At 42.8% G+C, this 25,472-nt stretch overlaps 1 protein-coding gene and 1 pseudogene across 1 annotated transcript in view; both read right to left on the bottom strand.

Annotated features, from left to right (window-relative positions):
• The window catches only part of RYBP (RING1 and YY1 binding protein), a 79,471-nt gene extending 65,134 nt beyond the window's left edge, over window positions 1-14,337 (bottom strand). Inside the window, exons 1-2 of the mRNA XM_036096521.2 lie at window positions 14,214-14,337; window positions 13,321-13,446 (exon numbers count right to left, since the gene is read on the bottom strand). Of these exons, the coding sequence (XP_035952414.1) occupies window positions 13,321-13,446; window positions 14,214-14,245 (158 nt within the window). The 5' untranslated portion in view covers window positions 14,246-14,337. The remainder of the gene's footprint in view (window positions 1-13,320; window positions 13,447-14,213) is intronic.
• Window positions 2,483-2,628, bottom strand: LOC144380247 (small nucleolar RNA SNORA62/SNORA6 family; annotated as a pseudogene).
• Window positions 14,338-25,472: the final 11,135 nt, after the last annotated feature.

The following is a 25,472-nucleotide window of genomic DNA, read 5'->3' as shown; positions in this document are numbered from 1 at the left end:
TTCCATATTGATTTGTCCATTTAATTATGTCACCTTTCTATTTCTTCTATTCTACTAACTGGGTATGCAATCAACTAAGTTACTTAACTTTTCTGAGTCTCAACTTCCTCAACTGTGAAAGCTGGAATAACAACTCTATCTCAGGTTGCTTTAAGTGTTACACTGGGAAAACAGACAAAAAACTGGTATGGTAAATGTAAAGTGCTATGCAAATACATAGTATTTGAGAATATCATCTTCTTAAGATTTAGTCTAAATGTTCAAGTGCCTGTGCAATACATCGCACATGAGTGCTCAAATATTTGTCCCTTTATTCCATCATCATTTAAAACTTAGGTGCCAAAAGTTCAATTTTGAAAAACAAAGACTATCTCATGTACTACTTATGTATTTCTCCCTAGTAATATTAAGAAATCAGTTGTGCCTTTAGAATGATTAGTCATTCAATCCAATACAATCCAATCCATCAACAGCTTTATTATTTTTCAGGATGTATTCTGTGCTAGGTCCTGTGCCAAGCTGCTACAAACATTCACTCACTCAATCCATGTAATACCCCTATGGAGAATTTACTATTCACAAATGAAACACTAAAGCACAAGGTTAAGTAACCTGCCCAAGGTCACAAGGTTAGCAAATGACAGGGCTGGTGTTACTCAAACTTAGGTCTGACACCAAAGCCTTGGCTCTCAACTACAACTACCACTCTCCAATATGGTAGCCACATGTGGCTACTGAGCACTTGAAAGGTGGCTAGTCTGAACTGTAGTTGTGCTGTAATTTGTAAAATGCATACCAGATCGTGAAAACCTAGTATGATAAAAAGAATGTAAAATATCTCACTGCAATTTTATACTGATTACATACTGAAATGATAGTATTTTGGATATAATTGATTAAACAAAATAAATTCTTAAAAATAATTTCACCTAGGGGCACCTGGGTGGCTCAGTTGGTTAAGCGTCTGCCTTCGGCTCAGGTCATGATCTCAGAGTCTTGGGATCAAGTTGGGCTCCCTGCTCAGCGGGGAGCCTGCTTCTCCCTCTGCCTGCCGCTCCCCCTGCTTGTGCTCTCTCTCTCTCTGACAAATACATAAATAAAATCTTTAAAAATAATAATTTCACCTGCTTTTTACTTTCTTACTGTGTCTAATGAAGTATAAAATTTCATGTGGCTTGCTATGTATATACATATATTGGACAGCACTGAGTTAGAACATCATACAGGACATTTGTAATACCACGAGCACAAAACAGCTTTAAATTTACCAACAGAACATGTTTTAAAGTACAAATATATTCTCCAATATCAGCTAATAGTTGTTTACATGCTAAATTAGTGTAACCAATATAAACAAAACTTTACAATCTCAATGTAAAATGTTATTTAAATTTCAATATTCTAGAATTAAATTTTTAGAACTTATTACGAATATTGGTTTTTCCAACTACAAGTGATACCAACTCAGCTACACTACAGAAATTACAGAAAAGCATACACACAAAAGAATCCGTCATGCTACTGCTCAGACTATTTTGATCACTCATTACTTCCAGGTATATATATTAAATTAGGTGGTATGAAATATTAAGGTGGGATCATATTGTTTCATCATTTTGAAACTTGTTTTTTCCTAATATTATGAACATTTCCTTTTATTACATATTCTAAAACTTAACATTTTATTTTGAAATAAGTACAGATTCACAGGATGTTGCAAAAATAGTATGAGGTCCCATATAATTTGTACCCTGTTTCCCAGATAGGGCTGCGTTCTCTGGATTATAGTACATCAAAACCAAGAAACTGACACTGGAAATGTGTATGTACCATTCTGTGTCACCTTATCACACGTACAGATTCATGTAACCACCACCACAATCAAGATTAGATTTAATCAACACAAAACTTTCCCTCTCAGTACCCCTTTACAGTCACACCCATCTCCCTCCCACCCCATCAGCCCTAACCTAACCCTTGGCAACTGCTAATCTGTTCTAACTTTATTACAAAAATGTTAATGGACGCCTACAGTGTGTGACCTTTAGAGATTGGCTTTTTTCACTCAGCATCATGCCCTTGAAATCCATGCCAGTTGTTGTACGTATCAAGAGTTAGTTCCTTCTTAATTGCTGAGTAGTATTCCATGTAGTATGGATGTACCACGCACCTACTGAAAGACATTTGGGTTATTTCCAGTTTTAGGGTATTACAAATAAAGCTGCCATGAACATTTGTTAACAGGTTCTGCGTGAACTTAAGTTTCCATTTCTCTGGGATAAATGCCCAGGAATGCAACTACTAGGTCATACAGTAATTATATGGTTAATTTTGCAAGAAACTGCCAAGCTATTTTCCAGAGCGGTTTTATCATTTTACATTCCCACCAAAAGAAACAGTTCAAAACATTTTTAAGAGCTGCAAAATATTTATAACTATTGCATGGTTTTTAACAATTCCCTGCTGATTTCTATGCAGGTTTTTTTTTGTTAAGAATTACTATCAAACTCCACTTTTGGGGCCAGAGACCCTTGTGGTGTTAGCGAAAGACTGCCCCTCATGTAGCACACTACCAACACTTGTGAGTTCATCAGCCAGCCAGTCCTTTTTTGTTATAATAGTAACTAATGTATTTACACAGAAATTTTTATATGCAGATAACACTTATTCCTAGAAGTTGAACTGCTGGGTCACAAGGTACAAATATTTTTAAGGGAACTGATACCAACTGGCCTTCAGAAAATGTAAAGCAACTTACCCAACCACCAAGGGTCTGTGACAATGTCCACTTCTTCCTAGACTCACTAAAAAATTTTTAGTCTTTAAACTGATTTGCGAAAAATGTTGTTTTGTACTGAAGTAATGGGAAGGTTATACATTTCTCATGTTTCCTGACTCAATCTGTAGTTCTTTTATTAATTACCTATTCATATTCTTTGGCAACATTTTATTGAAACGTTAGTTTACTGATTGTAAAACTTGGTTCTAACGTATATTGCAAAGAAATAGCTTTTTAGAATACATATATCTGAAATCCAACTCACATTAATAGGGCAAGACAGTATCTGATTTTACAATGTGAAAAAGATAAAAGTTTAGTTGATATGGTCCCCCAATTTATAAATATTCTTATATTACACATAATGTATTTATTAAGAAATCACCTCTTATGCCAGCTCTAGGTTAAAAACATGAATGTGGATCACTTCTCTTAACTTCACTTTGAAATGCCAAGACATAAATTTTCCATAACAAACATCAAAACTATCTCCAGCTTCATTAAGAAACATGGCTGCTTCTCATCCAACCAACAGTTCTCAAAAGCGTGCTCCCTAGACCAGCACCAGCAGCACTAACATCACCTAGTAACTTTTAAGGAATGCAAATTCACAGGCTCTAACCCAGACCTACTTAATAAAAAACCAGAAGGTGGGGCGTAGAGCAGGCAATCAAGCAATGTGTTTCAGCAAGCGTTCCAGGCGATTCTGATATAGGCTAAAGTTTGAGAACCACCATTCTAAACAAATTTAATATAAAAACATTAAATCTGGATTGCCTTATATACTTATTTTTTTCATGAAAGACTTTGGCAAAGTTAATCATGCCACAGATATTAAGAATTCAAAGACATATTTTCATTCTCCCCCAAATTAAAACAACCCAAAAAGAAAACTGGAAACTGGATGTTAGCTTTATTTCCTACAAAAAGGAATCCTAAAAACCATGAAGTGTTCACAAAAAATTTCCCTTAGAAGAAAAACCCAAAATGAACCATATAAAACCAACAGGTCAGAACGCATGTCTTTCAAATCAGAGACTCAATTTGTTTTGTATCACACACTGCCTGATATTCCCACTCCTACAACACTTGGAAAATTCAATGAACTAGCATATTAAACAGCACCTGGAAAACTACAGTTACTCAAATATTTGCAGTCCAGGGAATAAATAAATAAATTGGTCAACAAATAAAAATAATTCTGCATGGCAGAATAAAAGTGACCTTTATGTTTTTGTTTTGTCCCCAAACTTCTTATGATAAGCATGTATTACCACCCTGACAACTAAAATAAAGGAGAATCATGACTATATGTAATGATACAGGAAAATAACCTACAACACCTGAGTTATTTTAAATTTTACCAATGCACTGATAAATCTCTTTCCTTTATCTGTATGATAAAAATTTACAAGATGCTGGGGTAGTACCAGATAAACAGTTCCAGCCCTCATGTTTATTAAAGTTTGAAAATCAAAGTGAATATATGAGTATTAACCCAGTTACAAAGGTGTGTTACTATGGTAGCTATTTCCTATCCACCTGGGTAAGTGTCCCATTTCCCTCCAAGTAAGACTCTGCAGGTATGTTAGGCTTGGCCAATCTACCTGTCCCAACCCCCAGGCAACAAAGAATGGTCCAGGAATTGGGCAAGTAACAGGGGTCCTGATTCCTGCAGCTTATTCTGAGTTTAAATGGTATTCTTCTCACTATTATGTAAGATAGCCAAAAAAAAAAAATTTTTTTTAAATATTTTATTTACTTGAGAGAGCAAGCAAGCGTGTGAAAAGCAAGGGGAGGGGCGGGGCGGCAGAAGGAGAAGGACAAGTTGACTCCCTTCTGGGCAGGGAGCCCAACGTGGGGCTCAATCCCAGGACCCCAAGATCGTGACCTGAGCAGAAGGCAGACACTTAACCAACTGAGCCACCCAGGTGCCCCAAGACAACAGTTTTGTTTTGACTGAAGGTAGTTTGAGCTGAATTCTTATTTCTTGAAACCTTGAACATTCTGACAGACTTAAGATATTAACTTTTAGTTCTGTAAAAGAATGAACAGTACATAAACCTTATAACCTACATATGAAATCTGATCTCTTCTCAGAAAGCAGTCACCAGGTTTGTTTTCTCCATGACTAACTACCATATACTCAATAGGTTTTAAGATCCAATACAGGCTGATAAAATTGGCATCCTACATCACCTTTAATTTCCTGTCCCTCCCAAAGTCCACTTCATCTTAAAATGTATTGCTAATGCTCTTAAAGTTTTAAGTAAGATTTTTTGTTTTTGTTTTTTTTACATATCCCCTCCACCAGTTTCTTTTCTCAAAGGATCATTTAAATAGTTTTTCTAAATTGACATCGGGAGGGGAGAGCAGTAGTATCTAATCCTATTGAAAAATTAAAATTTCACCTGTTTACCTTGTGATTTCAACTATTCATGATTTCTGACTAACACTGCAGTTTACTTGTATTGTCTTTACTGAAAATCCTTCTTTGACGCAACAGTCAATCACTGCATGGAACTGAAATTAAAGCTAAATAAGTGACTGAGTCAAGACTTCAATTTAACAGAAGTAATTAATCCAAATTACTCAACAGAATATACTCCACGTATAACTTCCAACTTACAGATATATTAACACAAGAGAACTTATACAATGGACAGCATAACATCTCCATCAACACCCAACACGTTTTGTACCCATTTTTAAACTGCCTTTAGATGCCAGCTTACATGCACACCCATCTAGTTCCTTAAAATTGATTTTGCACAAAATGACTGATCTTTCGCTTTATTATCAGACTTTTATGACTTCTGGCTGCTTAAATAACCAAATGGGCAACCAAAAAGGATTAGGACTTATCAGTTATTATTTAGATAAATGTGCTAATGCTCTGAAGCTCCAAACCACTCCAGGAAGTACTTTAAATGCACTGCCTACAGCGTCCAAGGCTCAAGCTCTGTGTTTAATTTCCAGCACACGTTTAGAAAAACAAAACCAGAAAAACAGGAATACTACTTTTAAGGACACACTTAATAAAGACAGCTTTCCCCTAAACCAGTAACATTACACACACGATTCAAGCCCTACTATGAAAGCATATTTATCAGATAAAACTTTTAAACTGGAACAGTTTTAAAGGGGATTCCAACTGAAACTCCTAGTCTTCATCTATTCTATATACATTTACTGAACTCCTGTCAAGTGCCAGGCACTGTACTAGATTTTTAAGCTGTGAAAAAGGTCCTGCCCTCAGGGGGCACCTGGGTGGCTCCATTTAGTTAAGCATCAGACTCTTGGTTTCCGTTCAGGTCATGATCTCAGGGTCATCAGATGGAGCCCCACATTGGGCTCTGACGCTGTGCATGGAGACTGCTTAAGATTCTCTCTCTCCCTCTGTCCCCACCCTCCCTCCCTCTCTCAAATTAGTTAAAAAAAAAAAGAGAGAGAGAGAGAGAGAGAGAGAGAGAGAGAGAAAGGTCCTGCCCTCAAAAAAGGTAAAACCTAACAGGTGATCAAATAAAAATTCTGTTCAAGTGTTACAATAAGTTATACACGATTTGGAGAGTGAGGCAATTAAATAAAAATCCAATTCAAGTGTTACAATGAGGTACACCTGATTGGAGGGTGATGAAAAGGGTTCCTGAGACATCCAGAAGGACAAATAGGAGGGAGGACACAGAAGGAAGGGAAAGCATTTCAGAGGAAATCCAGAGGAACAGAAGGTGTGAAGGTATAGAAATGAGGTATCATGGTCCATGCTTGGGAAACAAGCAGTTTGGCAGGAAACACACACATGGTATATGTGGAGGGCAGATGAGGTGTGGTGGCAGTCTGCCTCCAGAAATCCTAAAGGAATATGAAAGGACTAAATCAGAAGCCCCTTGTGATGCTCAGCATTTGGACTTTACCTTAAAGGCAATAAGAACTAAGAGATAATTTAAGTGGACCAAGTAGAAAGGCCCCAAAACCAGGTGGATTTGATTGCCATGAGCATGCATGTGTAAGGGTGGTGACGGATGGTTATTATATAGTAAATGTGAATTACCAGTCTGTGGGGAGAAGTGGAAAGGTGTGGATGACATCTGAAGTGAGGGAAGAGCTGAAAAGGATGTAGGAGGGAGCAAACAACTAACTTGTATCAGCCTGTACAACAAATTCTACACCTAAGAATCATAAAGGCCTCATTTAAATCCCAGATTCAGTAAGGCCTTCCCCAATGTACCCACACAGACCAACTATCTCCACCATGTACTCATTCATTCCATGCCTACCATCACTGGGCGCTTCACAACACTGAAGATCTTTTTATTGTCTCACCTTTTCAACATTTGTTAGGTTCCCTGAATGCAGGAATTTTCGGTTTACTTAACCAATGACTTGAAATATAAATGACTGATAAACACTACAACTGATGAGAGGCAAAAGCTTACTCCATTGATGTACTGTATAAAGTTCCACACACCAGGTTTTATCCTTACATCTAATGATGTGTGAATTTACACTACAGATGAAAGAAGACAGCTGTGTTAAAGTATGTAGATAATAATAAGCTATCAAAGAGAAATCCTATCTCTAGAATGTGTAAGGGTCTACATGCAGAGTTGAGCTCTAAGATACTCAGGATAAAACAGCAGCACTGGTAAAATAAACAAGAACCACACACACTAACATGGATGAATCTCAAGAAGCCAGACCTAGGAGTGCACCTAACTGTATGACTCCACTTACACCAAATTCAGAAACACGCAGAACTTCTCCCCAGCGCTGGAAGTCAGGACAGTGGCTGAAGTGACCGTCAAGAGGGTACAATGGACTCTGGGGTCCTGGTATTCTGTTTCTTAATCTGGGTGCAAGTTACATGGTGTGTTCACCTTGTGAAGATTCCTCAAGCCTTTTAATTGTAGTTTGTGCACTTCTCTATATGTATGCTACAGTTCACAAAGTTTACTTAAAGGGGCGCCTGGGTGGCTCAGTGGGTTAAGCATCCAACTCTTGACTTTGGCTCAGGTCATGATCTCAGGGTCTTGGAATGGAGCCCTGAGTCTGGCTCCCTGCTCAGTGCAGAGTCTACTTGAGATTCTCTCTCTCAAAATAAATAAAAATCTTTAAAATAATAAAATAAACCTTAAACAAAAAACTCCTTACCTAAAAAAAGAGGGAGGGAACATTCCTGACGGAGAGGATAAAGGAAGATGCCACAAACAAAAAAGGCCCTGGTGACAGAGCCAAACAGAAAATGAGAGCCAGAAAGACTAGAATGTTTTAGTTCAAACTGCAAAAGGAGACATTTAGAGATCCACTATTACCTAAAGTTCCAGTGAACTGAGTTAGTGCTGCAACTTCCTCAAGTAGCTGCCATTTACCAAGTTTTTATTAATCTTGGAATTTCTTCAGCATTGACAGAAGCACAGGATAAATGTATGCCACATGAGTAATCCATTCAAACCTCCCATCCCAGTAACTAACAGGACACACTGACAAGTTAGCTGGCCTGGCCTCAGTATATGGCATGCAACTAAGGAAAAGTTGAGTAGCCTGAACACAAAGATCCCAACTCTAAATTGTCCCCAACCCAATAAGCTAAATGGCAGAGGCTACACCTACAGAATTGTCCCTTGCTCCAAAAGAAAGGAGCATGCGTGCTGCCCAACAAGGCAAATGTGTACCTCAACACTGTCTAGAAAGTGGTTCTCATCACTCCCCCAGTTCTCATCATTCTATAGTTCCATATTCTGCTCTAATTTCTCAAAACACTTGCCACTGGCCGAAATTATTTTATTTTTCTGTTTACCTGCTATTTTCTCTTCTTGTCCATAGTATTTCAAATTTCATGAGAACAAGGACCTTGTCTGTCTTTCCACCACTGTACACCCAGAGCCCATTTGGCTGTGTGCTCAATAAAAACTTGTCAAATAACCACAACTACCCAGGTAATTTACTTTAAGGTCACCAAGTATACATAAGATCAAGTCAGTACCAATAAATCAGTAAGTCCAATGTAATAGCAAATACAAAATAAATTATCACTGCTTCTGGGTAAGAGTGATCTTTAAAACTCTACCAGCTTTGAGGCCGAAAGGTTTGGTAAGGTTTGATGGTTCAGAAGACAGGTAATTTTTCCATGTATTTTATGGAGAAATGTTATGAAAGACAAACACTACAGTAAAACCCATGTGACCTAAGGAGCAAAACCACTGTGGTGGATGATCAGAAACCATAGGGAAGAGGCCTGGCTCTACTCTAGGTTAGGTACACCCCACCCCTGCTTTCTGGGAGTTTTCCTACCTGAAAATTACCCCAGGGCAATGCACTTTTGAAGCAAGATCAGAACTTTCACATACCGCTAATTATGTATGTTTTCCCCTAAAACTTCTAAAGTACTTCATGACTATTCAAGGGATATTGAGTTGTTCGGCTATCTGAATTTAAGGAGAGAAAATGTCCAAATTTACAACTTCAAAAAATGAGTTCCGGAACAAGGGAAACGTTTTACCAACAAAATGGAGTACCAACTTCTAATTCAATATGCTGACTACCAACTTTTTTTTTAAGTGACATAATCTTATTACACATCAGTAAATTCCTCACTTCTACTGTCTGCAAGAGCTCTAAAAAACAGTACACTTTTCAGAGGGATGGTAGTTCAATAAACATGATTTGAACCCAGTATCAGGATAAAATCTGGCACTGAAAACTACAAAATAAATCTATGGTAATTACCCAAAGCAAAAATTGACCAATTTTCAAGTGAGTGTCATTTAAGCAGTAGCTGAAGGTCAAAATGCAGCACTATGATCAAAGAACGACTAATCAACTAGAGCTGCAGAGTGTGTTTATGTCCAAAAAAGACATTATTAGATTCAGAGAAGTAGCAAGACCGAAGCAAAGTATGTTTAATTTACCACCGAGTCTAGGAAGTTACTCTCAACACTCAAGAACTTCAACTTAACAAAATGGTTAAGTAAATTTGTTAATTTGCAGGGATTTTTCCTTCTAAAAGCTAATAGTATCATCTTTCAAGAGACTGGCAAAGTAGGCTGGGAAATCCTACTTTATCTATCCCTATTTATCACCTAGGAAAGAGATAGTGTTTCCTCCCCACCCACAGCCACCTTATATACACACTCCTTTATTTCCTATGTTGAAAGGCTTAGGGCAGAGTTCTCTCAGCCTGGTGAGGAGGCAACCTTCCCCACTGCAGGTGACCCATCCATGCTCTTAAGTTGTATCACAGAACAGACAGGAGAAAACCTATGACGTGATGGAAATCTTCTAAAACTGGTTTTGTGGTGATGGTTGCACAAGTCTTTAAAATAACTAAAATTCAATGAATCGTGCACTTACAATTAGTGAATTCCATAGTATGTAAATCATACCTCAATAAAACTATAAAATAATCACCAGCAAGGGGTACAAAGTGGGATGATACAGTTAGAAAAAGGAGTGTATCTAAGACCCAAAAAACCCTCCATATAATTGACACATCCAATATAGATCTCTATTGCCCCCTGAACCTCCAAGTAGCCTATTAAGTATTTCCTCCTCCTTCCCTTAACATGTTCCTTAGGAGCATCTGACCCCCTTCCATTCTGCTCTATGCTGCTCCAATAAGAAAAAAAAGATCTTATGAATCACTTTCATGAATCTACCTGCAGAATTCAACATATAAAGTACACATGGCAATAACAATGAAAAGTTGGCAGATGATTCTGTAGAAATCAATTCCCTTTTCAGAAGAAATGGGGAGGAGGAGGAGGCATCCTAATTGATTCCCCAAGCCAGACTGCTCCAATCTCCCATACAGCACTTTATTTATACCTCTCTTAGAGCCTTTATCACTTGGATTCTGCTCATCCTTGTCGTACATGCCTAACCAATCCCCACCCCCACCCCTTGCCAATGTCTTGACCAGTATCTCACATCCTAGGAATTTAATAAATGTTCTTTGGATAAGTTATTATTCTCATCAAATTAAGTGACACCAATTCTATCCTCAAAGGATAAATACAGTTCTGTGTCCTACTGGACTTAACTACTAATTAAAACCTGACTTCCTTGGTTGACTTGGTAGATGATGGCAACAAAGACAAAAATGATGAACAAACTCCAAAATGACCACTGGCTAGACCACCAGCTAGGCTGTTGTTATAATACGAATACGAAGCACCAGCTCAGAGCAATAAAACCCAATTTCTATACCAGTTAACAGGTTAACGAAGCCCTTTTATCATTTTTAAAAGTTACTCTAAAATCACAAATTTTTGCCTATTACTCAGCATCCAAAACCTAACAAGTTTTGTACTGTCATCAATACCAGATCTGATTAAAACTATGCAAGGCAAAAAATATTAAATCTCTGAGGTACCAAAAAATTACAAGAAAAAGACCCAGGAAAATCACACAGCAAGTAGCTAGTAATGGCAGAGAAATTAACCAACAGTTTCTACACCTGATAAGGCCTGGATGAAGACCTCTGAAATTCGCCTTTCCACATGAAACACATTCACAGCCTAAGAAAGCCAAAACGTTGTTTGCTTTCCAATTAATGACGACTTCAATAATAGATATCAAACACCAAAACACTGACAATAACCAAGATGAAAACAAACAGGCCATGTAAAGATATCATGACTTTGTAAGAGTTTAAGTCCTCCAAAAATTAAACGAAAACCCTTAAAGAGGTAAGTATCCTGTTCCTGAACAGACTCTAAAATATTTCGTCTTCAGTAACTTAATGTATTTGTTAAAAAACTGAATTTCACTGTCATCATCTGTAACTCTGAAAAAACTTTAAATATTTCCATAGCTTTTAAAAAAAAAACCTCCCACATGCTTCCAAAAAGTTGGTAAGTCAGATTTTTTTTTAAATACACGTAGAAACTGAAATGCATTTCATTATAAGATTATTCCCAGCAATACATCAGATGTAAACTTGAATTTGGTTTGCTCTTCACCAGTAAAGTTCTCAAGTTCTTAGGAGTTTCCTAGTCATTTACTTGAACGTCATCTACGGTAACACTCAAAGCAAAACCACAATAAAGAGGTTTGGCCTCTGAGGGATTCTACGTGTAAAAAAACATTACTCATAAATAAAATATAATCACTATTGCTTTAAATAACAAATACATTTCTAAACTTTCATGCCATTTGATGGAATTCCCTGTTTCACAGAGCAAAACAAAATCTATTAAGCTCCCAATAAGTGTTTTTTATTTTAACTAAATCTGTTCTATGGTTAATACAAAAATTGACATGAATTTGCTGTAAAAACTTCTGGAGAAATATTTTTAGTTCTTGAGTACTTTAATTCAAAGCACTCTTTATTTAAAGAGTTAGTGGAAGTCCCAGAAATGCTCCACGAGTAATTGGACCAATTCATCCCAGAATTATATTCTTTAGATTACCCAATATCCTAGGTAATCCAGGGTATAAATAAAGCAACGAAACCCTAACAGGACACATTTAGTAAAAAAAATAACATCCAGTCAGAACTATAGAGTACTACTACACAATCATATTGGAACACCACCAATTCAAAAACAAGTACCTGATGAAATGAGACTTCTGGCAATCAACTTAAGTCTTCAAGGACCCACTAGGAACTCACTCCTCCCAGCTTTCACACACATATACCCCAATGCCTTCCCATGAAATGACATCAAGAATAGCTTAACTTCAAACTCTAACATCACTGACACAAATTCCAGATTCAATTTAAAAGATGACCAGAAGGCTACAAAATCAGCTTCGACATTTTATCCAAATATATCTCAACGTTAAATGTGGAGTAGTCCAACTTGTTTTGATACCAGATGCGATTTACTACCTTCACAAAAGTGAAAAGGAATTCTTTCAACATTCTTTTCATTGTAATAAGGCTTTGAACACAAAAAAACTTCAATACAGTCTATTCATTTCACCATTTTGCAAAATCGTCCTCCATCACCACTCTGCATAAGCTAATCAGAAAAAAACACAAATTGACAGCTCAGCTTTCCAAAAAATGCGCTTTATCAAACCCCAACATTTATTTTCTAGTGCAAGAAAATAACAGACATTTGCAGTTCAAGACAGGAAAAGCACAACAACCAGCATAACTGTACATCCACCACTAAATCGCTCAGAGAAGAAAAAAATAACTCAGGACAGGCAAATTAAAAACATTCTACACATGGCAAAAATAAAAGGTCTAAAGTCCTACAATCCATAGCAAAAACACTGCTTCCTCTCTTTTTGAGCCAATACCAATAAGCCAATGGATACAAGTGTCAAATAAATCCAGCCTGTTTGAAATAAGACGAAAACCTGGAAAAATTCCCTCCCATAAATCATTCAGTGAATAGGACGCTTTCCACCCAACACGAAATAAATACACACAACCAAAACCACACATCACCCACCCCCCAAATGCAAAAAAGCCATAATCAACAAGTTGGAAAGAGGGCAGAAAGTATAGCTCTCCACCCTCTCCCCCACCTTAAAAAAAAAAAAAAAAAAAAGTCCTTCAACAAAAGCTAACACAGATCTTCAAGTACCTGGTGGAGGTGCCTTTCCTCACATCGCAGATGCTGCATTTAAAGGCTTCAGCGCTGTTTCTGAAGGTGCAGACGCTACAATCCCAAAAGCCTTCGTCTGCGGCAGGTTTCGCTTGTCTTTTTGGCCTTCGGAGGAGTGAGGAGTGGGGGAAAGGGGAGGGAAGAGACAGGGAGCAGGAAAACGGGGGAGAAACAGCAAAACACAGGCGCTGGTGAGCCGTCGCCAATTTCGCAGGAATCCAGGGCTGGAAACTTCGCTCGGGCGACCACCCACCCACCCTTTTCGAGGACCGAAACAGGGACCCGGGGAGGGCACGGGGCGCCCCCACCGGCACCCTGCAACCTCCGGGCCCGGGCCGTGCTGCCTCGCACAGCAGGCGGCGGCGGCGGCGCCCCGGGAAGGGCCGCGGCGGGCGCAGGAAGCGGGCGGACTTGTGGACTTGAGCGTGGGGCTGGGGGGGCCGGCAGGGGAGCCGCGGGCCGGATCTGGAGGGGGCGCGCAGGGGCAGCCCGAGGCCGGCGGCGGGGAGTGGGCCGGCTCCTTCCCTCTCCCCTCCCATGCTAGCGCCCTCCCTCCCTCCCTCCCCACCTGGTTAAATCTCCCTTTGTCTGGGAGGAGTGGCGGCGGCGGCGGCGGCGGCGGCGGCGGAGGGCGGCTGAGGAGGAGCCGCCATGGCTGCGGCGCGCACGGCCGCCGGCCCCGAGCGGGAGCGACACCGCCTCCCGCCGCCGCCGCCGCCGCCACCGCCCGCCGCCGCCTCCCCCCGCCCCCGGATCTCCATCTTAGCAGCGCCTCCCCCCCGCCCCGGGTGGCTCCGGGGCCTAGTCGTCGTCGGTCCCCGCCCGCCCCCAGCCCTCCCTCCCCTTCCGCCCCCTCAGCTCCGAGCAGGTACCTGGTCGGGCTCTTCTTGTCGCCCATGGTCATGGATGGGCTGTACCCCCGCCCCCCCCAAAGCCGAAACCGGCGCCGCTCGGAGGAGAAACGCCGTCCGGGGAGTCGTCGCGGACCGGCCCCCCTCCCTCCCCCGCGCCCGCCCGCCCGCCCTCAGCCGCTGGGGCTCGAGCTCCGGCCGCCGCCGCCGCCGCCGCTGCCAGTCTCCGGACGAGACTAGTCCCCTCCAGCGCCGCCTCCGCCGAGTGACTGACGAGGGGCGGGGCCGGGCGCCGCGCGTCACGCGCCGTGTGGCCAATGGGAGGACGGCGGCCGGCGCCGCGAGGGCGGGGGCGGGGCGCGGGGGAGGGCGGGGCGTGGCGGACGTGGGCCGGGCCGTCGGTGTGCGTGCCCGGGAGTGTGTGCGCGCTGGGGGCGCGCGTGCCTGCCGGTGGCCCGGCGGCCCGGCGCGGCGGAGCGTGCGAGCCCGGCGGGGTGCACGTGGCCGCGCCCGGGAAGGGGCGATGGGCTTCGGACCCAGTGCGCCCGCCTTAAGGGGCTGTCGCGGGGACCCGGGCCCCGAAGCCGCCCCGGGGAAGTAGTTCCGCGCAGTTTGCGCGCGCCACTGGGGCTTGCAACTGCCGCGCCGCTTGCAACGCCTCGAGGCTTGTAGTGCTTCGGGAGCCGGCAGGGCCCTTTTCTTTTGGGTCGGGTTCCCCTGCTTTCTTCTGCTCCTCTGCCACGCGGAGCTTTGTATCTACCTCTCCTAAAGTCCCGGCCTCCTGCAGATACTCCAGTCCTAAGCCCCCTCCCAGGCCCCTGACGCAGGAGAGAACTGTGCTGAAAGGGTGTGGCACAACTAAAGGTTCCCCAAAGCCCGACACTCGACACTCGGGGACGCCAACTCCCGCTTGAGACCCCCACCCTCCCTGGCCAGAGCCTAAATAGGGCGTTTCCCTAGGGAAGTTGCTGTTCAAATCCTGACGGCCACGTGCCAGCAGTCTAACCTTGTGCCTCAGCTCCTTCATCTGCAAGGTGAGGCTAACAACCCTCCTCCTAGGGTTGTTCGGAAAATTCAGAGATGTAATGCACGAAAAGCACACCAGTCAGTACCTGGCACTGAGGAAGGACCAATACAAAGTATTGGGTTAAGAACTATTATAACTGGATCTGGGTTGAGCACTGTTTCCCCCGCTTTAGAAGATTCTTGAAGGCGAGGAACAGGTAGTACCCTTTACTTTCTGCCCAGCTTCAAGAATGCTTGCCAAATTGTCTTGAACGTGACTCAGGCCCCTTTGCCCTCAGGGAGTCAGGACCCTAGATGATTAGATAAAAGGCTTGGCTGGGCGGAAGCTCTGGGTGGGGGTAGGGAATTGGTCAAAGAATGATGCTAGAAGTTGGGAGGTGGGGATAGGGGTGTGGAGGGAAGATAAGACAGGCCCGCAGCATCTACTGAGATATGTTTATATGCAAACACAGAGTGGGTTATCAGGACTGCCCCTTGGAAGGGAAACATACCAAGGCACGAGACCAGGGAAGCTTGCTGAGACTGAATGCCCAAGGAGCAGGAAGTCCTAGGATCATTCCAGGGAACCGGGAACAGAAGGGAGAGAATAAAAGAGGGAGGGAATGAATGTGTCAATGATAAGCTTGATCAGCACATGCTGTCCTTTGCAGGCAGGCACACCCTGGAGAGCCAGGAGGGACAGCATTATTTAGCAAGGGTCAGCAACCTCCCTGGCCTCCCTGGCTTCCCCCCTTGTCTTCTAAGGAAGGGAGGGAGAAAAGGAGGAAGAGGAGGGAGGCAGAGGGGCAAAGGGGCCAGAGAAAGCCAAGGGGCATGCACACAAGCCATGGCCCAGTGCCCACAGCCTTGGCTTCTGCTGTCTGCCTGGCTTCCTCCCAGGACTCCACCCCTGGTATGAAGGTACTGAAAGAAAAGGGGCATTAAAAAATCCCTGGAGGAGTGGCCTCTGGGTAGGGGAACTGGGTAGCTGGGAGCAACAGATAGTGGAAAGGAGACTGACTTAATTATGTACACGGAATAAAATGCACAAATCATTTTTCAACTCCATGAATTTTTATAGATATCTACTACACCTTTGTATCCACCATCCAGATCAAGATATAGAAATTTTCATCCTCCCAGTAACTCCCCTCCCCACAGGTAACCTCTATTCCAACTTCTGTCACCAAAGATAAGTTTTGCCTGTTTGAGTGTCATATACATGGGTCATATGGTATGCATTCGTGTGTCTGCTCAACTTCGTATTTGTGATATTCTTCCACCTTGTTGCCTATTATCAGTAGTTCCTTTTTATTTGCTCACGTATGTGGAATTCCATTGCAATACACGGCAATATAGTTATCCCAAGAGACGAACTTTTTTAGTGCATTTTTTTTTTATTCTTTGACCTGTTTCACCTTAAAAAAAAAAGTTTTAAAAAATGTTTTTAAGAAAAAAGAAGTTCTAGAATAGAGAACTAATTTCTAGGAACATATCAGACCCACACATCACCATGTGGTTGTAACTGTAGAGGCTCTAATTTCGTTCCCTTGTTGGAGGTAAGTATCTACTGAAAGTCTCCTTGGTAGACTTTCTGGTATAGGAGCCAGACAAGACTACTTCTGGAGCAGTGTGCTATCTTGGCTTTAGGCAGAATATCAGACTATCATTCTAGAGTGATGGTTTGCACCTGAGCTGTGTGGGAAACATCTTCTTCCATGGTGTTGCCTTGAACCACTGTGGGGTCTACTAGGGATGAGCGGGATTTGACAGACAGCCCCTCCCCTGCTTTTCTTTTTCCTATTTTGAACTTCCATTTCAAGTTTCATTTGAAGGAAGTGTTCTACTACTTTAAAAATTATTTGAAATCCATGGTCTTTAGAGTAGATGCTGGTTAGAAGCACTCCCCAATAAGTGTCTGAAGTAAATGATTCCACAGATACACAAGACAGATTAAAAGACCACATTCTGCCTCCCTTCCCATCATTCACTCTACTTCAGTCACACTGGCTTCTTTTGCTGTTCCTGGAACATGCATGCTCCCACCTCAGGGCCTTTGCACCAGCTCTTCTGTTTACCTGGAATGCTCTTTCCCTAGATAACCACCTTCTTAGCTGCCTCATTTCCTTCAGGTCTTTATTCAAAAGTCACATTCTCAGTGAGGTTTTTCCTGGGCGCCCTATCTAAACATATCACACATCAACCCATAACCTGATACCTTAACTACTTCTGTCCCCCTTAACTACTTTACTTTTTCCCCTCTTGACCACTTTCTTCTCCTTAGCACTTATCACCATCTACATACCATGTAGTTAGTTTACTTATCTTGCTTAGCAGATCTTTGCCCAGCAGAATATAAGTTCCGTAACAGCAAGGATTTTTTTCTCTTTATGTTTTTTTTTTTTCCCTTCCCACTATTCTATGTAAGTGCACTGAAGAGTGCCTTGTAAGCATGCATTGAAGGAGTGGGGTCTTTATCCTGAGTGCCATGGAAGCCACTGATGGGTTTACCAAGAATATTTGTCTACCTGAGACTGTTTGTGGTCTGCCTTAATAAATGAGATGCTGAGAGAAAGCAGACCCCTGGAGGGGGAGGTAGTGAAGGACCTTTAAATTGGCCTGATAGAGCAGGAGGGCAGCTCCAGCGGGCTTCCCTTCGTTTGCTCAAGAAGCAAAAATTACTGATCCCCGCCAAAGAAGGGTCTGGAATGTTATCAACTCTGCTGCGTCCTGCCTTTAAATTTGCAAGTGCTATTCCTAGACAGAAAACCTACATACTCACTAAGAGAAGGACTTTGAACCTTAGGAATACCCCGTAAAGCTATTATAAACAAGTGAGAGAAAACAAGCCTTTCTCCAAATACTTCATGGTTTAAGTCACTCCACCCATGTTTCACCTTCTGGTCTGAGTCCCAAACTGCAATTCGGTGTGAGGTTTTCACCGGTCTGCAGTGAGAGGAAATGAGAAAACTAATGGTAAATGTATGAATACTTTCCTACATCCAAGTAAATTACCAACAATTGATTCTTGGGAAAGAGTATTTTTTCAATAATGAGATCATGTCCTTCCAACTTTTTTCTTTTCTTGGAAGGTTGGATAATTTAATGCCCCCTCATCTCCCCCTTTTTTTTTTCCAGATTTCTAGATTTATTAACTTTTTGGCTTTCAAGATGTTCTGACTTATAGTTGAGTAAGAGCATCAGATTCGTGCACTAGACCAATGCAAAAAAGAATTGGATATTCATATCTTGAGTTAAAGACATAATACTTATATAGAAATAGTGCCAGACCCCTTCAAATACTCTTGCTTTTTCTGCTTCATCATTCTTGATGTAATAAATAAATGCCTTTTTTTAATAAAGGCAATAGTGGACATTAGTTGTCTTTCTTAAAATGTTCTCAATTGGCCACATCACAAGGTGACAATTCTATGTTGACTTCTTTTTTTTTTTAAAGTAATCTCTACACCCGGTGTGGGGCTCAGACTCACAACCCCCAGGATCAAGAGCCGCACGCTCTACTGACTGAGCTAGCCAGGTGTCCATGTGTTGACTTTCTAACCTTTTCTCCTCACCAATTTTATTCTTGACATTTTAAGCATACCAAAATCTAAATGATTTTAACGAAACTTTCAGTGGGAGTGTTACTGAGGAGAAGAGGAAGAAGAAAACAGTATGATTTGGTGACTAAAAAGCCACCCAAGCAGGACAGAAACTGGGAAGGTTAAGATTCCAACCCTAATTGCTAAGATTTAATGTGCTACTTTGCACTGAATGTTCCTTCAGTGGTTTAGGAGAAAACATTGTTTCTCGAAGTAACTCACTACAGGGAGTGTTTTAGGAACTGGGGAGAACATAGCTCACTTTACAGAAAGACTCGGGCTTGTGCTGGTATCACTGGGGACATCTGAAGAGCAATACTGAGGATAGGATTAACGTCCAGAGAAGCAGCCTGGAGTCAGAGAGAGCTGGAGCTTCCCTGACCATCTGTGTTTGAACCTTAACCAGATTTTGCAAACAGCCCATGTCACCTGTGCACGTGCTTATCAGAGCTATGAAGTTTTATTGATCTGCTTCTGGTACAGTAGGAAATATCACCAGTCAAAATCGTCCTGGGTTAGACCTCATGCCATTTATAAAAATTAATTCCAAATAGATCATAGACCTGAGTGTAAAACCTATAACTATAAAACTTCCAGAAGAAAACCCAGGAGAAAACCTTTGTGCCCCTGGATAGACAAAGATTTCTTAGACGTGATACAAAAAAAAATCCATAGAAGAAAGAGCTGATAGTTTGGACTTTATCAAAATTAAAAACTGCTCTTTTAGAAAGACACTGTTAAGAAAATGAAAAGACAAGTCAAAGACTGGGAGAAAATATTTGCAAAGCACATATCTGATAAAGGAATCATATCCAAAATATATATAGAACTTACTATACACTAAAAGATAAGCAACCTAATGAAAACATGAGCAAAAGATCTGAATGGACATTTTGCTGAGAAGGATATGTGAATGGCTAATAAACACATGAAAGGACACTCAGCATCATTATTCATCAGGAAAATGCAAATTAAAAGCACAACTAGATACCACTGAACATTAGAATGGCTTAAATCAAAAAAATTCTGACAATCCCCAGTGCTGGGGAGGAAGTTCAGCGACCTGCACAATGCCAGTGGGAGAACAATATGGTACAGTTCCTCTGGGAAAATGGTTTGGCAGTTTCTTATAAAGTTAAATATGCATTTACCATATGAGCCAGCAATCCCACTTCTAGAAAGTTACTAAAAGAAATAAAGACATATGTTCACACAAAAACCTGTACTCAGATATTTATAGAAGCTTTATTCATATCGCCAAAATCTGGAAGCAACCCAAATGCCCTTCAGCTGGTGAATGAGAAACAAAGAGTGGTCCATCCCTACCATGGAATACTACTCAGCAAGAAAAAGGAACAAACTACCAGCATATGCAACACAGATGAATCTCAAATACATTATCCTAAGTGACAGAGGCTGGTCTCAAAAGGTAACATACTGTGTGATTCTATTTATATGACGTTCTGGAAAAGGCAAAACTATAGGGATGGGCAACAGATCAGTGGTTGCCTGGGGTTGGGGTGGAGGGAGGGTTTGATCAAACAGAGGAGCAGCAAGAGGGAATTTGGGGAGAAGAAGGAAGTAATTTACATCTTGATTGTGGAGGTGGTTACAAGACAAAATGCCCTTGTCAAAACTCGGACCTATACACCAAAAGAGTTTTATTATATATAAATTACTTTAGTAAATCTGACTTTTGATCATTCTGTCATTCTAGAATGGAAAATTCCTCACGCCTCTACATCCCATACTGCCTGTGCCAGTCATAATATGAACCCCAAGAGCTAGCATTTTGTAGTTCAGCTGCGTGCCTAGCACTGTGGGTAATCCTGTGCTTTCCTGAGTGTTTTCCTTAGTAATTCATCCAGTTAGTCAGACCCTGATTCTTAGAATCATCCTCGACTCCTCTCTTAACCCTATACACTACATCCAGCCCATTAGCAAATGTTTTGCCCTTGACCTTCAATACACGTCCTGAATCTGACCACTTCTCATTATATGTATTGCTATCACTCCAGTGCAAGCTAGGATCACCTTTCAGCCCCCTAAATGGCCTCCCTACCTCTCCTCCTGCTCCCTGCACCTGTCTGGATATGCTAGGTTATGCCCAGAAGTGTCATGCCCACTGCAGGCCAACTGTAGCTCCGTCCCATATCTCCTCCTTCTAGAACCCAGGCTGGTGGAGCAGTGTTCACCTTGAGCTCTGCTGGTCACCAAGACATGGGGTAAGGAGTTCTGGAGAGACTTGCACTGGCAACCAATTAATGGCTTGGCCTGTAAGTGACACTCCTGACTTCTGTTCACTGTCCCAGCTCATGGCCCCACTCAGCGACAGGACGTGCAGCCCACCATGTGCCCAGGAGGTGGAGAGCAGGAAGTATGTGTCCATCAGCTTTGTGATAACCATGACTCTTTAAGGTCTCTTCTCCAAACAGTGGTCAGAGGGACATCCAGGACAAAGGCAGTCCACTGCTCAAAATCCTCTAATGACTTCCCCTGACACTTAAATTAAAATCCAGAATCTTGACCCTGGCCTTCAAGGCTTACTGACTTCATCCACTTCCAACCCAGCTCCAGGCACACTTCTTATGCCTTCCTGCCAAGCCCAACCACCACTTAGGGCCTTTCTATCTGTTCTCCCCCACATCCTGCCATGGCTCCATCTTTCTCATTGTCCAGATGTCTCCTAAATGTCCCCTCTTCAGAGAGGACCTCCCTGACTGAGATATCATCCACAGCATAACCCCTGGTCAGTTTTCCCCTTATTCTGCTTTATTTTTCTTTCCATCATCATTATGCTCTGGTATTACACAATGTATTATTTGTTTTTGCCTGACTCTCACACTAGAATTTAATTTCTGTCTTTCAGGACAATAACTTTTCTTTGTTTCTGCATCCCTGGTGCCTAGAACAGTGTAGAAATGTTCCTCCACATAGTAGGAACTCAGAAATTATTTGTGGAATGAATGAAGCACTTGTACATCTATTACCCCATTGAAACCCCAAATGATCCAGTGAGGTAAGAACTATTATTATTGCCCTCCTTAACAGAGGAAGAATCTGAGTCAGAGAAGTGATTTGCCTGGAGTCAGGGACAGGGTTTGAGTTCAAACTCAGCATCTGATTTCCCAGCTCCACCTCTTTTTTTTTTAGGATTTTATTTATTTATTTGAGAGAGAGAGAGTGGGAGTGAGAGGGAGAAAGAATCTGAAGCCGACTCTGCGCTGAGCACAGAGCCCAACTCGGAGCTGGATCCCAAGATGGCGAGATCATGACCTGAGCCGAAAACAAGAGTCAGACACTTAACTGACTGAGCCACCCAGGCGCCCCCCAGCTCCACCTCTCAATTTCTCTCTTCACTATGCTGCTTGTGAAGCACAGCTTTCATTGACAAAGAACCAGCCAGTTTTGGAGGGTGCCTGGGGAAGGTGAACAGACATGGAAGTTCAAGTGTTCCTTTCTGACAAAAGATCCCAGGGTCCTGTTAAAGACAGAGAGGTTTGCTGGCCCTGTTACACCTAGTTCGTGGGCCCATGTTACAGTGAGTTCTGGTGGAAACAGACAAGACCTGTGTGCCAGAGCCCAGGGAATGAATGATGCACTTTGGCACGGCTCCATCTGGGGCCTCAGGAATATGCAGAGCAGGGGTTTCCTATGATGGTGTGATTTCCTTCATCGATTCAACAATATCTGTTGATGCCTTGGATCCCGAAATTGCTTCCCTAGTAGCTTGTCCTCGATACCTTGATACTTTCCACCTTTAGAATCAGAGTCACAGAATTTTGAGGGTATGAAGGAGAGTCAAGACAATCAATCCATCTACTTGTGTCCTTTTAGTTCGGGGGCAAAACCCCTGGGGACATGGAGATTACAGAGGGCTTTCATACACGTGGTTGCCCTTGATCCTCACTGCGCCTTGGTGAGAGTTACTGTCATCCTTCTCCTTAGGATGAAGATGTGAGTGCTGAGGCTCAGGCAGGGCATATGACTTGCCTAAGGTCATAAACCCATGAGCAGGTTTGAAACCTGAGCTTCAAAACCTGCTTTTCTGATGGCAGGTTCTCGCTACTAGACAACAAACAGAATCCATGGGACACAAACATCCTGGGATTCCTTAAGAATTAGATTAAGGAACGGGCGCCTGGGTGGCTCAGTTGGTTAAGTGACTGCCTTCGGCTCGGGTCATGATCCTGGAGTCCCGGGATCGAGTCCCACATCGGGCTCCCTGCTCAGTGGGGAGTCTGCTTCTCCCTCTGACCCTCCTCCCTCTCGTGCTCTCTGTCTCTCATTCTCTCTCTCGCAAATAAATAAAATCTTAAAAAAAAAAAAAAAGAATTAGATTAAGGAAGAGGCTCACCCACAGGAACATCTAATGTTGGGGTCTGTTTATACATTGTCATGGACTGAATTGTGTTCTTCCTCAAAGTCATATAGTAAGCCCTAACCCCCAGCATCTCAGAAAGTGACTGTATTTGAAGATAGGGCCTTGAGAGCAGTGATTAAGTTAAAACAAGGCCCTTACAGTGGGACCTAGTCCAATGTGACTGATTTCCTTATAAAACAGGCGAAGACATGAGGGATGTGTGTGCACAGAGAAAAGACCATGTGAGGACTCAGTGACAAGGAGGCTGTCTGCAAGTCAAGGAGAGGCCCCAGGAGAAACCAACCCTGCTGACACCGTCATCTCGGACGTCCAGCCTCCATGATGAGAGACAATAGATTTCTGTTGTGTAAGTCACCCAGTCTGTGGTATTTTGTCACAGTAGCCCAAGCACACGAATAGTACATGTGTCATGAGTTTGTGGGTGGCTAAAGGGAGGCCACTCATGGGATAGGATAACCAACCAATATGAAGTGTTTACTCAGGTGTGGTCTGAAAGCATTAGGTGTTTTCATGAAATGAATGCTAACGATAACCCTGTGAGGTGGGTTCTGTGATGGTGTCCCTTTTATGACTAAGGAAAGTAAGACAAAGTAGAGTCACTTGCACTGAGCTGCGCGTTTGTAAAGCGGCAGGGCTAGTCTTCAAATCCAGGCAGCCTGGGCTCCCAAGCCTTTGTCCCGAAGGATCTAGTTGAGCTAGTTATCATCATTCCCATGGTCCAGGTGAGGAAACTGACACTCAGACATTTGTCCAACATCCCAGAGCCAGGGCATGGTGGACCCAGAATTCCAGGTTCTTTGTATTTTGTCACAAACAGAATCCCTGGAACTCAAGAATCCTGAAAGTCATTCACTGGAGGAAGGGAAGGGACCCAACCTGAAAGAGCAAGAGCAAAAATCTATGTATGCATAAAATGAATTTGTGGGTGAGGGGAAAAGGTTACATGGAGCCAGAATCTGGGAAGGCTAGGAGGAGGGGAATGTAGAAATCAGAGACCCTTGAGGAGCACGGGGTCCCCCACCCCCTCTTTATGCCCTCTCCTCCCTCTTGCTACTGCCCATGGACAGAGAAGTGAAGTAACTTGCCCCGGGACCACATAATGAGGCAGGCAGCTGACAGGATTCTTTCAGGTGTCCTTGACTCTCAAGTCCACTCCCCTCTTCCATTTTTAGCTTCAACAGCTATTTTACAAGGCACCTACTATGGGCCCAATACCAGAGGCTGACAACACCAGGATAAAGGACACGGCAGGCCTTGGCCTCTGGAGCACACTGTCTGGATGAAACAGGTACACATGTAGATCATTTCCAGGGTGGTGAGGACCGTGCTGGCCAGGTGATTGTAATCATCAGTGTTCTCTCGTCCCCTGGTATCTTCCTTCTTTCCCAAGCGGTTTATTGGGCCTGTGCTCTCTATCTTAAGGAAGAAATCTGACAGAGGAGAAGGAAAAAAGGAGGACTGTCAGTCTCTGCCTCTCGCATTCCATAATTCTAAACCCTCAAAGTTCCCCTGGGGCAACCCGGGGCAGGTAGGGGGATAAACAAATGTCCCAAAGAAGGAAGTGGAGGGGAGTGCTTTTTCCAGACAGGAAAACTCTTCACAGGTGCTGGGGGAGGGAGAGAAGATAAGGAGTTAATTAGGGGCAGAGAGCTGAGGACCAGGGAACAGGAGGGTCTGTCCACAAAGGGGGCCCCGGGAAGGTGGCAAGACCTCAGAGCAGGTGCAGTGATGGTAGTATCCATGCAGACAAAGCCAAGGCCACCTTGCAGAGATTCTAGGGACCCAGCATGCAGTGAGCATTGCCTACATGATGCCTGAACTTGAAGGGGCCATGAAGAGAAAACCAGGGATGTCTTAATGGCAACCTGTGATGAACAGATGCCCCAAGACCAAGCAGACACCTCCCTTAGCACTGCAACACTAGAGAATCTAGGACTTAGATTCACCACTGGAGAGTGGGGAAGCACCACACTGATGGAGATTGACTTGGGATGGGGTTCAAAATACAAATCAAGAGGGGAGAGATGAAAATAAGGAACGATATGCCTGGCATGCCTGAAATGTACACCTGCTATGTTGTAGGAGAGACAAACCAAGGTGCATGAGAACATGCTGGCCAGCCAGGATTGTTTAGGGCGGCATCAGGGAGGGCATCCCAGGTCCAGGAACTGCACATGCAGTGACACTAAGGGGCAATGGCTCATGGACCACAAGGAAATCAGTGTGTTGAAACTAGGATGATGTGGAGCAGTGGAGGTGCCAGTCCAAAGAGGTAAGCCCTGTCTTGAT

The sequence above is a fragment of the Halichoerus grypus genome, chromosome 1, assembly GCF_964656455.1.
Source record: "Halichoerus grypus chromosome 1, mHalGry1.hap1.1, whole genome shotgun sequence".
In the NCBI taxonomy this organism is placed as follows: Eukaryota; Metazoa; Chordata; class Mammalia; order Carnivora; family Phocidae; genus Halichoerus; species Halichoerus grypus.
Note: the sequence above shows the minus strand (reverse complement) of the source record. Positions and strands in the feature narration are given on the sequence as shown.